Genomic DNA, 13024 nt, shown 5'->3' on the forward strand with positions numbered 1-13024 from the left:
AAATGAAGATGGACTTAGCCGTTCAAACTTTTGAAAAGGCTTGTCAAATATTGGGAGTATGTGAAATAATGAGGAGTCCCATCAAGACTTGGGAGGACATGAAAAGGATATTCGAGAAGCCAATATCCCAAGCCGCGTGAGAAGAAGTGATCTTTGAGGGTACTTTTTGAGAGAACCCCATGCTTGAAGGCAAAGACGGTGGCCGCAACCATTCCTTCCATTGGTCAAAGGAGCTCGCATGAACACCAAGGTAAGATCACTTATCCTCATACTCCTATACCTTTGTATGATTTTAATGTCAAGTCAAGTATGAAAGTTAGTTTACCTTGCGTTAAGCACAACTTTCTTACCGTGTATTGGTAACGCCATTATTGAAAGTGTCCCCACACTAGTTGATCCTTTAGATGACCAAATTGATTCTTCTTGTAAGATCGATTTGTGTCCCCCTGTCCTTTTGACATGATTCTTCTTTAAGATCGATTTGTTAGTAGTACAATGTCGTCATGTGGTCATCATGTTAGTAACCTTCCATAGTTTGACATACTACCAACTCGCGTTGAAACTTGTATTGATCAACTTGCTTGTAATGATAATTCAACTTGAGGATCTTTTTGTGATGTGTTTAATGTACCTCTAGTTAGTGATGATGTTGATATAGTTGGTCAATTGAAAGAATGTGACATCTCACCCTTGTTTGTTTCACGTCAAAATGGGTCTCTTGATCGTACTTTAGTGTGTGATAAGACTCCAAACTTGTAGTGGTGATGAGTGTCATGTAGATAGTCATGTGATATAAAATGCATTGAAAGATGACATTGGTTCTTTTGAGAGTGAAATGACATGCTTTGACTCCTCATTGTTCATGGATTACTCTCTTGTAAAGGATAATGTTTTATTTGAGGGTGACATGACTATTGAGAGTAAAGTACCTAGTGGAATGTTTTGTAATGTTGAAAGTGTGGCCATTTTTGGTGACTACGTGGTATTTGAAAATTTCTATGGGATGATCTTATGATGGAGACATGGAATTGTAATCCACTTCTTGTATGGAGGAAGTGTTCAAAAGGAAGGTGAAACTTGTCGCAAACTTGCTAATTCTTAAGTGCCTCTGGGTATTGAATAGTAGTAGTATCGACCATGCTCTTGAGTTTCATAGCGAAACTACATTTGAGGACACCACAGATGAAGTTATTTTGCGTGACACCTTTCTTTATTATCTTTTTGCTTATGATGACATTCATGATCTTTTTGGGAGTGCATCTTATGGAGGGCGGGGTCATGGTGTACTCGAAAATCTATATTACCCTTGCCGTGATATGTGGGTATTTTTTCCCTTTGATGGTGAAGTCTTAACTTGGTGTGAATGGTATCATTTTGCAATTGAGGATCATTTGTATGTCTCCTTGGTGTCTTGACACCATTGGTTCTTTAGAATATCTCATTTCTTAATCTTTTTTGGTTAGCTCAAGCTCTTAGTGCTCTACTTGAGAGCTTATTTTGTGAAAATGATTGATACTTGGCTATATGACAAATTTGTGCTTACTTGGCATAGTGGTAGGTTAGTCCCCCTAACACTAACCCTCATCCCGTTGAGGACTTGGTTTTGAAAATGATTTTGCAAGGTTTAGATTCGAGGACGAATCCCTTTTCGAAAGGGGAGAATGAGACCAATTCCGTCGATGAAAATGGAGTCTTTGAAGATCATGGGAGGTCCACGTAGGATGGCCTTCAAGATATGGGAGATAGCTTGGATGGAAGGTTTTAAGAGTCCAAGTCCCAAGGCTTGCCTCTTAAAGTGGCTACAATTGCAAGCTTGGGTGATTGAGGTCGGAAGATGGCTACTTGAGGCTATTTGTGCAAGTGGCTACATTGCGCAAGGAGGGTTATGATTGCAAGAAGGCCATGCATGCAAGGTTGATTAGAGGGTCATCTATGCAAGGAGGGACGTGTTTGGCCATTGAAGACAATCCTTGGATTGAAGACTACACTAAGAAGACTAGCCAAACAAGGCCCTTACTTCATTAAGGGTAGCATTGTAATTGCCTATTAGTCTTCTTTACTTAGCTTGTATATATATAGCTTGTCTTTCATTTCATTTAGGGACTTTTGGATGAATTATGAATATTTTGAGTGTTTTTAGGGTTATCTCTGAGAGAGAAACTTGTGAGAGGCCTTTGGTAGGCTCTTGTTGATTATTGATTGTGAGAGGATTGGTTGCTTGGGAATTGATTCCCTTGAGGTCATCTAAGAGGTTGGTGCTATCACAGAGTGTAATTAGGAGGTCTTGGTTATTGAAGAACCTTGGTTGCCTAATTGTGCCTATTTTTGTGTCAATCTATCTATCTTTTCTTTTCCTTTTGTTTATCTTTTTAATTTCTCGTTTTCGCGTATCCGTTCTTGTATCAATTGGTATCAGAGCTTGGATTAGATTTGTTCTATCAAATCTAGCCTAGGGTTTGTTGCCAAAAAAAAAAAAAACCAAACACACTAATGAACTAACCTCTTCTTTTCCTAGTTCTATTTCTTCTCTTTTGCGGGAATTTGATGATGTGTTTCCAACGGAACTCCCCGAAAGGTTACGCCGCCCTTGAGGGGAATTGAACACCAAATTGACTTTATGTTGCCAAACAAACCGGCTTATAGAAATATGACATGGGAGAAGGCAAGTGGATGAGCTCCAAAAGGGATTGTGCGAGAAAGTATGAATGATCTTGGTGCCAAAGAAAGATGGATCATGGCGCGTGTGTGTTTGATTGTCGTGCCATACAAGAAAACGGTAAAGTATCGCCATATGACATCTTGATGAGTTGAATGGTTCGTATATTCTCCCAGATAGATCTTAGAGCGGGTATCATCAAATTCGGATGAATCCCGGAGATGAGTGGAAAACCGCATTCAAGACCAAGTTTGGTCTATATGAATGGTTGGTGATGCCTTTTGGCCTCGCTAACGCTCTAGTACTTTCGTACGTTTGATGAATCATGTGATGAAACCTTTTATTGGCAAATTCGTGGTTGTTTACTTTGATGATATTTTGGTGTATAGTAAAACCATGGATGAGCATGTTATTCATTTGAAATGTGTGTTTGAAGTGCTTAGACGAGAACAACTTTATGCAAATGTTGATAAATGTTCTTTTGTGTGGATGAAGTTGTTTTCTTGGGATTTGTTGTGAGCTCGAGGGGGTTGAGGTTGATGAATCCAAAATAGAAGCCATAAGAAATTGGCCCCTCCAAAATCCATTGGAGATGCAGGCTTTCATGGCTTGGCTAGTTTCTATAGGCGTTTTGTTCGATGCCGTAGCCGCTCTCTTTGGTAATCCGAAAGGACAAACCTTTTTCTTGGGGTACGGAGCAAGCTAATGCCTTGAAACTTTAAAACAAATGTAGCTGCACCATTGTTGCAATTTACCCGACTTTGACAAAATATTTGAGGTTGAATGTGATCGAAGCAAAGTGGGTATTGGAGCCGTTTTAATGCAAGACCAAAAGCCCGTAGCTTATTTTAGTGAAAAACTCGGGGATGACTTTGAATTATACTACCTATGATCTTGAGTTGTATGCCTTAATTCGTGCTTTGGGAAATTGGCAACAACTACTTGTGGCTTTAAAGAGTTTATAATTAGGGCCGACCATGAGTCCTTAAAGCACAAAGGCCCGAGTAAGTTGAGCAAAAGGCATGCCAAATGGGTTGAATCCTTCGCTTGTAATCCCGATACAAAAGGGAAAGGATAACATAGTGAGCGGATGCCTTATCAAGGAAACATGTTTTGATCAATACTTTGTCTTCCAAATTGATGGGTTTTGAGAGCTTGAAGACATTGTATTCCGAGGACCCCATCTTTGCGCAAATCTTTCTAGAATGCAAAGAATGGGAAAGGAAAGGTGGCTTAGGGATAATAGATCTTAACCTCTCCTTTATTCTAAGTTTGATGGTTTCTTGTTCAAGAACAAGCGACTATGTGTGCCCATGGCTCTTGGAGGGAATTATTTGTGAGGGAGGCACACAATGGGGGATTGATGTTTGGGATTGACAAGACAATGGGGATTCTTGAGGAGCAATTCTATTGGCCCCCGTACGGCGGGATGTGGCCCGAATTTGTGGCGGGTGCCGAAAAGCTAAATCAGGCTCCAACCCCGTGGCTTGTACCTCTCCTCCCCATCCTGTTTGACATTTCCATGGACTTTGTGATGGGATTGCTAGGACAAAAAGGGAAAAAGATAGCATTTTGTTGTTGTTGATCGTTTTTCGAAAATGACTATTTCATTGCTTGCCATAAGGTTGATGAACCTTGTTTGTTGAAAATGTGGTTAAATCGCATGGCGTTCCCAAACAATTGTGAGCGATAGGGACCCCAAGTTCGCCACTTTTGGAAAGAATTGTGGGGTAGGCTTGGAACGAAGTTGTTGTTTTCCACCTCTTGCCACCCACAAACCGATGGCCAAACCGAAGTTGTCAATAGGACTTTGGTTAAGCTTCGGGCCGTAGTAAAAGGAAAGCTACCTCTTGGGAAGAATTGCCTTTAGTAGAATTTGCATATAATAGAGTTATTCATAGCTATTTGTCACCTTTTGAGGTGTTGTATGGTTTAACCTAACTGTAAGGATCTAACGCCTTTGTTTCAAGATGTGGTATTGAGTTTAGATGGTAACAAGAGAGCGAAGCTATGAAGATCCGTGAAAAGGCAAGGCTCAACTTGAAAAGAAGAATCAAAAAGGTGGCGAAAAGCAGAACCGAGGGAGAAAAAGGGTGGTCTTTCTAGGGAGATTGGGTGTGGGTGCACTTCCGAAAAGAAAGATTTCCAAACAAGAGGAAGACAAAGTTGATGCCGCGTGGGGATGGTCCGATTTCTTGAGAGGCTTAATGATAATGCCTACAAATTGATCTCCTCTCGAATATCAAGTTCACAACACCTTGACATTTGTGACCTATCTCCCATGGAAATGGAAAGTGATGAGCCATCAAATTTGAGGACAAATTATCTTGAAGATGGGGAGAATGATGCGAAGCCCACTTGCCTCAAGGCCATTTCAAGGAGCCAAGCCAGGAACTACAACACTTGCAAAGCCTATTTCATGAAGCGGGAGGCTCTTGAGTATACTTTTGATAAGCATCTTGGATCCCAAGTCCATTTGTTGATGAAGATTGCTTGGGGAGAAGAAGATGAAATGGAAGTTACCACAATGGCTAAAAGATGAAGAGTTGGCTATTAACTGCAAAGGAGATTTCAAGATTTTGAAGAAAGAAGAATAGCGAACAAGACCTTTGTCATTAAGGGTGTTTATGTCATTTTACATTTCTTTTATTTCCATAGTATAAATAGTTCTCTTAATTTCATGGAAGACTTAGACTATTTTGGATTGATATTTTGAGAATTGTGAACTCTTTTGAGTGTTGAGGGCTTCAGCTTGAGATTGTGAAATTGTTGAGAGGATTGGTTCTTAGGGTGTCAAATCTTATTGGTCATCTAAGAGACTTCTTTAGTTCCTAAATTAGAGGTCAAGTTAATCTAAGAACTTTGGTTGCTAATTTGGGTCTTTAGTTGTGTCAAATTATCTATCCTTTTCTTTTCTTGCGTTTTATTTCTATTTTCGTTCTTAATCTTGTATCAACATCCTTATCAAAGTAGCTCACAATGATGATCTAGTTTTCTTCCTTTCAGTAATCTCTGCTAAATGCACTGAAGATCTAAGAAAAGATCTTTGATCAGAATTGAGGGACATAGCTAATAATATTCAAGACCCTTCGGGTGCCATTGGAGAGTTCAAGTGCTATCCAGTGATGAAAAATTTGGTGGTAGATCCCATAGAATGGAAGAAAGTCTTGACTTCCTTGATTGCCTCAATGATTGTGGTTTCCAGGATGTAGGCTTATCTGGTGCTAAATATAATTGGTGTGACAATAGGGACCTCCCCCCCCCCCCCCCCCCCATTATTATAATTCGGGAAAAGTTAGACAGGTTAGACTATAATTCTCAATGGTTTGACAAGTTCAATGACACATATGTAACTCATTTGTCTAGAACTTGTTTAGACCATGCTCCTCTCCTAGTCAAATTGAATACGGAGAATTGACAAATCATTAAATACTTTAGATTTTTAAACATCTGGGCAGATCACTCTGAGTACAAAGAAACTGTCCAGAAAATTTGGGATAAAGTAGTTTATGGTAACCCCTTGTACATTTTTCATCAGAAGATCAAGAAAACATGTAAAGTTCTGAGTACTTGGTCTAGGCAAGCCTTTGGTAATATCTATGAAGAACCTAAGAGGCTAGAGGTTCAAATGTGAATACTGGAAGAAAACAGTGTTATGAATAACCTTTGAGGAGACTAGAAGAGAACTGTCTAAGAGTAAGGCTGAATTTACTAAATTCCTCAAATTCCAAGACTCAATTCTCAGACAGAAAGCTAGAGTAAAATGGATAGAAGATGGGGATGCCAACACTGCTTAATTCCACAATATTATCAATGACAGAAGGAAGAAGTTGAACATCAAGAAAATTATGGATGAGCATGATCAATGGCTTGAAGGGAATGATATAATTGTTGAAGGGGTTGTTAGATATTACCAGAACCTTTTCTCTTAAGAGCATGTCAACCCTTATTATAACCCTATCAATCTTCTCCCAAGATGCATTACAGAATAGATAATGATAGGCTCAGCTCAACACCTTTCATGCAGGAGATTAAAGATTGTGTTTTCTCTTTAGACCTTAACAGCGCTCTTGGACCTGATGGTCTTAGTGGTTTCTTCTATCAAAGTACTTGGGACATCATTGCTCCAGACCTTCCCAGAGCTATAACAATCTTCTTTTCAGGTGCTATTATTCCAAAATTCTATACTCATACTTGTCTTGTTCTAATTCCCAAAATTGAGAACCCTCAATCCTTCTCAGATTTGAGACTTATCAGCTTATGTAATATGTCTGGTAACATTATTGCTTAGATTCTTAATAACAGGTTAAGCACTATTCTTCCTAGAATTATTTTCAAAAATCAGAGTGGCTTTGTTAAAGGCAGAGCCATCATTGAAAATATTCTTCTTACACAAGAGGTCATTAGTGACATGAGCAGACCAAACAGAGGAGGCAATGTGGCCATGAATTGACATAACCAAAGCCTATGCTAGGGTCTCTTGAATATTATTTACGCCTTTTTCAATAATTGGTACTCTGTGGTTGTGAGGGGAGACATCGGTTCTTCAAGTCCTCTAGAGGTTTAAGACAATGAGATCCCCTGTCCCCTTCCCTTTTCATTCTTAGAGCCCGTTTGGATGGGCTTATTTTTAATACTATATATTCCTCCACCAAGAGATAAATGATTGAAGTTGCTTTTAAGCATAAGCAATAAGTTAGGAATTGTAGCTTTTGACTTTTGACTTATTTGATTATTTTGGCTTAAAAACAAGTGCTTAAAAGCACTTTTGTACTTTATCCAAACACTACAAAATGACTTAAAAGTTGTTTTGGCTTAAAAGCACTTAAAAATAAGCCAATTCAAACGGGCTCTTAGTGCTGTGCTTCTTTCTCAAATACTTAATAAGCTTCTTGCTTATAAGGTTTTTATATGTCCAACGATGGACCTAAAATCAATCACTTAACCTTTGCTGATGATACTATTATTTTATATAATGGTTGCAAGAGATCTGTTGAATTGATTATGAATACTCTTAATAGGTATGAACAAATCTCTGGGCAGCTGATCAACGAGTTATTTCCCTTAAATCTAAAACAAGTCTCGTTACTATCAATATGCTGAAAAGACTCACTGGGCTGAGATATCAAGAATTTCCCATCAAATACTTAGGGTGTCCATTGATCACAGGAGCAAAAAGCTATTCTACTACTCTAATATTGTTAATAAAGCCACTAACAAGATTAGAGGATGGCATACCAAATTCCTTTCCACCGGAGGGAGAGCCACTTTAATTAGACATGTCCTTTTTACCCTTCCTACCTATCTCTTGAGTGCCATTAACCCCTCCAAAGGTACTTTGGAGCTAATTGGAAAAATTATTGCTAGATTCTTCTGGTTTGGGAATGAAAATGGAGGAAAGTACCACTGGATTGTTTAGGAGAATCTGAGTTATCCATATGAGAAAGGTGGAGCAAATTACAGAAAAATCTCTGATATATGCTTAACTTTCAAAGCTAAAAAGTGGTGGAATTCGAGAACCAATAACTTTCTGTGGTGGTGCAGTGGAATAATGGGAACTCTCAAGGATGGAAAATCATGTGTGAAGCTCAGTTGCATTCTGAACATCACATCAATTGGAAGATTGGTAAATGAGAGGTCTCATTTTGGTTTCATAACTGGTCCAAATTAGGACCACTTTATTTGTTATGTCCTAATGTTGAAGGTCAAAACAATATCAAGCTCAATTTTGTGTATGTGAATGGAGTGTAAGACTAGAACAATATCCGATTTCAACCCCCAATGACCTGAAAAACAAGATCATCAATCTGGATATAGTCTTGGACAACCATATTCATGATAAAGTTGTTTGGCTGACTCCAGCTGTTTGGCTGACTCCAACAATGGACATTTCATTGTCCACTCAGCTTGGAACAATATTAGGCAAAAAAGAGCTCCTAGCTATGCCACCAGTAAGATTTGGAACAAAAGTATCCCTTTCAAGATGAAATTACTTACCTAGAGAGCCATATATAATAGGCTTTCAACTGATGATAAAGTTGCAAAGTTTGGGATCAACATCAACCTTGGGGGGCCATTGTTGTGCTACTAACATTGAGAATACCACTCTTGAGACAGTAGACCACCTCTTTTGTCAAGAAAACTTTGCTAAAAAGGGCTGGAGTGATATTGTTAATCCTTTGGGTGTGATACTCACCAACAACTCCCTTAGTATCTTATCCTTAACTGGTGGAACACTCAGGCCAAAAACCCCATTCTTTGCTCTCATAATCCTCCCCCTATCATTTGTTGGGAAATATGGAGAACAAGTTGTGCTACCAAATTTGAAAATACTAAACCTTTTGTGTACAGGGTTAAATCTAACGTTTTGTTTACTGTTGTGCAATTAACCAGAAAACAATTTGGTAAAGCAAAAATAGAGGAAAACTGGAGAAGCTTGCACCACATCTTTGAAGCTGATATTCAACAAAGAAGCATCACCATGATCAAATGGATCAAACCTCCAGATCTGACTATCAAACTCAATACTGATGGTAGGTGCTTACAAGGGAGGTATCGAGGAGGTGGCATAGTCAGAAACAGCTTGGGAAGCACCATATTTGCTTTCTCTATTAACTTGGGACATGGCACTAGCAACATGGCAGAAGCAACTGCACTTTTCCATGGCTTGAAATTGTGTGTTTGATAAAGGTTATCCCATGGTTTGGGATGAAACAGACTACTTACTACTGGCCAAATGCATCAGCAGAGAATGGAAACCACCTTGGAGGATCTCAGACATGGTTCAAAAATCCCAGAAGTTAGTTGAAGAGCATGGATACCATATAAGTCATTGTTTTAGGGAAGCAAATAAACCTGTAGATTAACTAGCCTCTCTAAGTCATGGACTAGAAGGGATCCATGAATGCAGCTCATTTTCCACTATGCCACAAATTGTCAGAGGCCTCACAAATATGGACAAATGGGATCTACCTTTTTTCATAAATAAACCATCAATGCCTTCTAAGATTGTATATGACCCACCCTAATCTGTTTTCACAAATTTAGTGTCAAGATTAAGATGCTTGTTCTTAGTTGGACCCTCTTTTGGTGTTTCTTAGAAGATCAATTCTAGATTGGCTCTACTCAATGATTATGTAAAAGTTTGGATGCCAAACTCAAAGCTGTCCTTTTTGCACAAATCAACGTTCAATGGAGGCAGTTCAATTAAAAAAAAAAACCATTTCATCTCCTTAGTTTTATTTAAGGATATGCCTTCTGATTACACAAAAGTGTTTAAAGAAAATATTACATTTTGACTGAGTTTTGATAACAAATATCTAGCTTATATTAAAACATTATGATACCGGTGTGTATAAAAATATATAATTATATGGCTGTTTGGAAATTTAATCCATACAAGGCACATAACATATAATAGGAGGTTATGTCAAGCATATCGATTTTCACACTTATTAAATTGAACATTAGAAAAATAATCACGTTTGATGTTGGGTGTAATTTCCTGATTTGTAAATGAATTTTCATATTATTTTATTCTACTATCTAATGTAGATCATGAGTATAAATTAATTTGGCATTTAATAATTTAATAAGTTATTTCCAAATATTTTCGGTAATCTCTGCGGGTAATAGGTATTGAAAACAAACTAGAATTTTCTAAAGGAAATGTATATTTTTCTTCTTCACATATTATATTATATAACTAATAAAATTGCAAAGAGGCTGAATTATATGATTGATGCATGTGAAATGTGTATCTGGGGGTTATTTCAGTACTCCTATCTGAATCAGTGTGGAAAATGTGTCAGGTTAGTTGGCAAAATTTTGAAAGAAATGAATGGTGTTTATATTTGATTGCATTAATAGATTTTAAATCCTAATACTATTTTGAATTTGTACAGTCATTTAAACTGAGTTTTAATGTTACGTGGCATATTTAAAAAACTTGAAATATTTGATATTTTAATCAAGAAAAGCTTGAATCAACACAAAATGTTTCTAAGTCATTATAAATGATGCTATAAAATCCTTTGGATGTTTATCTCCTTCAAAAATAGTTGAAACTTGGCACTTTGGAGTACAAAAAAAAAAAAAAAAAAAACTTTCTCCGTCTCAAATTATCTGTCGCTTTTTTATTTTACACGCCTCTTAAGAAATAAATTAATTAGGAGGGGTATTTGACCATCGTTATCCTTGTTTATGTCTAAGTTATAATTTCTCTCCATTAAACGTTTACTCTATTTATGTGTCATCTCTATTAATGACAGAATTCTACTAAGGGTAAAATGGAGAAAAATAATTAAGCGTGTCTTGGACTTCTAAAATGATAAATAATTTGAGACAATTAATTTTAAGTAGGCGTTTGGACATGCGGTTTGAAATACGAGATGGACATATAAGTGTTTGGACGTACGAATCTCATGGTTTGATTTTTGAAACCCCAAATCATCCAAAAAGGCATGATTTGGGGTTTCAAAGGTTTCAAAAATATCAAATATAAAACTTGACCCATAAGTTTATATTGTCAAGTTTTATATTTAAAAAAAAAGGACCCATAAGTTGGTAAATATTTTTAACAATTACTCCCACCAATCATTTACCAACCTCATTAACTTCCACCAACCTTTATTTATGTCTACCATATGGAAGGATTATATTAAAGAATAGTTACATTACTATTCATGTTAAATTTTCGTTTTTATTGAACTAAAGTTTGATCAATTGATGTTGTATTTTTTAGAAAGGCATTCTAGTAGTGTATTAATTTTGTTCTGAATTATGACTTGCTCATTTGGTAAGATTATATAAGAATTGAGAATGTTTTGATAGTTTTCTCAACTTATGGGTTTCTATGTAAGAGAAAATACAACCTAAGATATCCAAATTACATATTCAAACATTGCAAATCATGTCCAAACGAACAACCACGGTAGATAATTTGAGGCGGAGAAAGTAAGTCTTTTTTTTTTTTTTTAAATAAAAATAAACATAGAGTTCATTTTCCTATATTTTTGTGGTCCTTACCGTCAACAAATATGATACGTGCCCCCAACCCACAAAATAATAAAACAAAATTGTGGTATCCATTGATTTGGCTATTGCTGGATCTATTCTATAACTCTTAAATTTAATACTCTTATTATATGTCAACCAAAAAAAAAAAAAAAAAAAAAAAAAAAAAAAAACTGAGAAAATACGCAACATCCTCATCAACATCATCATTATTATCATATATATATATATATAATCACCATCTGAGACAGATATAGTTCTCATCTCTCCAATTTCTCTCTCTGTTGATTTTTAGCTTTTCTAGAACATCCCACATTTTGTTACATACAATAATACATATAATCCCTTTTTTGTTTCTTGATCCATTACCATTCCCTAAATTTGGGATTTAAATGCAATTGGGGTTTCAAGATTGAGTCTTTTTTGTTTTTAAAGTCAAAGGGGGTGTTTTGTTTGTTGTAGTTGAGCTGGTAAACAAGAAAAAAAAATGATATTTTTGGAGCAACTTAAGTGTATTGTGATGTTTGTTGCTTTGAGTGTATGTAGTGCTTCATGATTGGATTTGTTTTTTCATTGTTTTCTTGGATTTGAATGCTGGAATAGTTGGTTCCCGAGCCTGAGGCTCGGGTTTTGATTGTATCATATTAGTTCAAATATATATAGGGAAGCTTGTGAAATGGAGCAACAACAACAATATCAACATGAACAAGAAGACCTTTTTGCCCCTCCAACAATTCAAGAAGGGTTTATGCAGAAATTCAGGCTATATCAAACACTATCGGTAATAATGCATTGCCTTGTTTTATGCTTGGTTAAGAAAGTGAAGTGTATTAGATGAGGATCAGAGGAGTTTAAGGGTACTTAAAATGTGTGTTGTAAGTAGTGAAAGACAGTTCAAAAGTTGATCGTTCAATGGTCAAGAGATTGCATTTCCTATTGATCATTTGATTTAGCTAATTGGATCAAGATCTTATGATGTAATTGACACTCTTGAATTCCCTCTAGGATAGTAATGATAATTCAGTTTATGGAGTGCCAAAATGCTTGATATTTGATTGTGGTAAGGTTCATAGGATATTTTCTTAAGCTGGCAATTTTTTATTTTTGAAAATGGTAACATAAAATGTGGTAAGCTTAAGCTGGCAAAGTTGGAGGGAAGCCTTGGCGTAACTGATAAAGTTGCTGCCATATATCAAGGAGGTCACATTTTCGAGCCGTGGAAACAGCCTCTTGCAGAAATGCAGGGTAAGGCTGCTTACAACAGACCCTTGTGGTCCGGCCCTTCCCCACCAGCTGCCCTTTTAAGCTTAAACTGCAATTATGTGGAGTTCATTCCCTGGTTTGAAATGATAG

At 36.8% G+C, this 13024-nt stretch overlaps 1 protein-coding gene across 1 annotated transcript in view; it reads left to right on the forward strand.

Moving 5' to 3' along the window:
• Window positions 1-11830: 11830 nt before the first annotated feature.
• The window catches only part of LOC132041192 (phosphoinositide phosphatase SAC2-like), a 29298-nt gene continuing 28104 nt past the window's right edge, over window positions 11831-13024 (forward strand). The window contains exon 1 of the mRNA XM_059432016.1: window positions 11831-12452. Within this exon, the coding sequence (XP_059287999.1) occupies window positions 12348-12452 (105 nt within the window). The 5' untranslated portion in view covers window positions 11831-12347. The remainder of the gene's footprint in view (window positions 12453-13024) is intronic.

This window comes from Lycium ferocissimum, chromosome 12 (assembly GCF_029784015.1).
Source record: "Lycium ferocissimum isolate CSIRO_LF1 chromosome 12, AGI_CSIRO_Lferr_CH_V1, whole genome shotgun sequence".
Lineage (NCBI taxonomy): Eukaryota > Viridiplantae > Streptophyta > Magnoliopsida > Solanales > Solanaceae > Lycium > Lycium ferocissimum.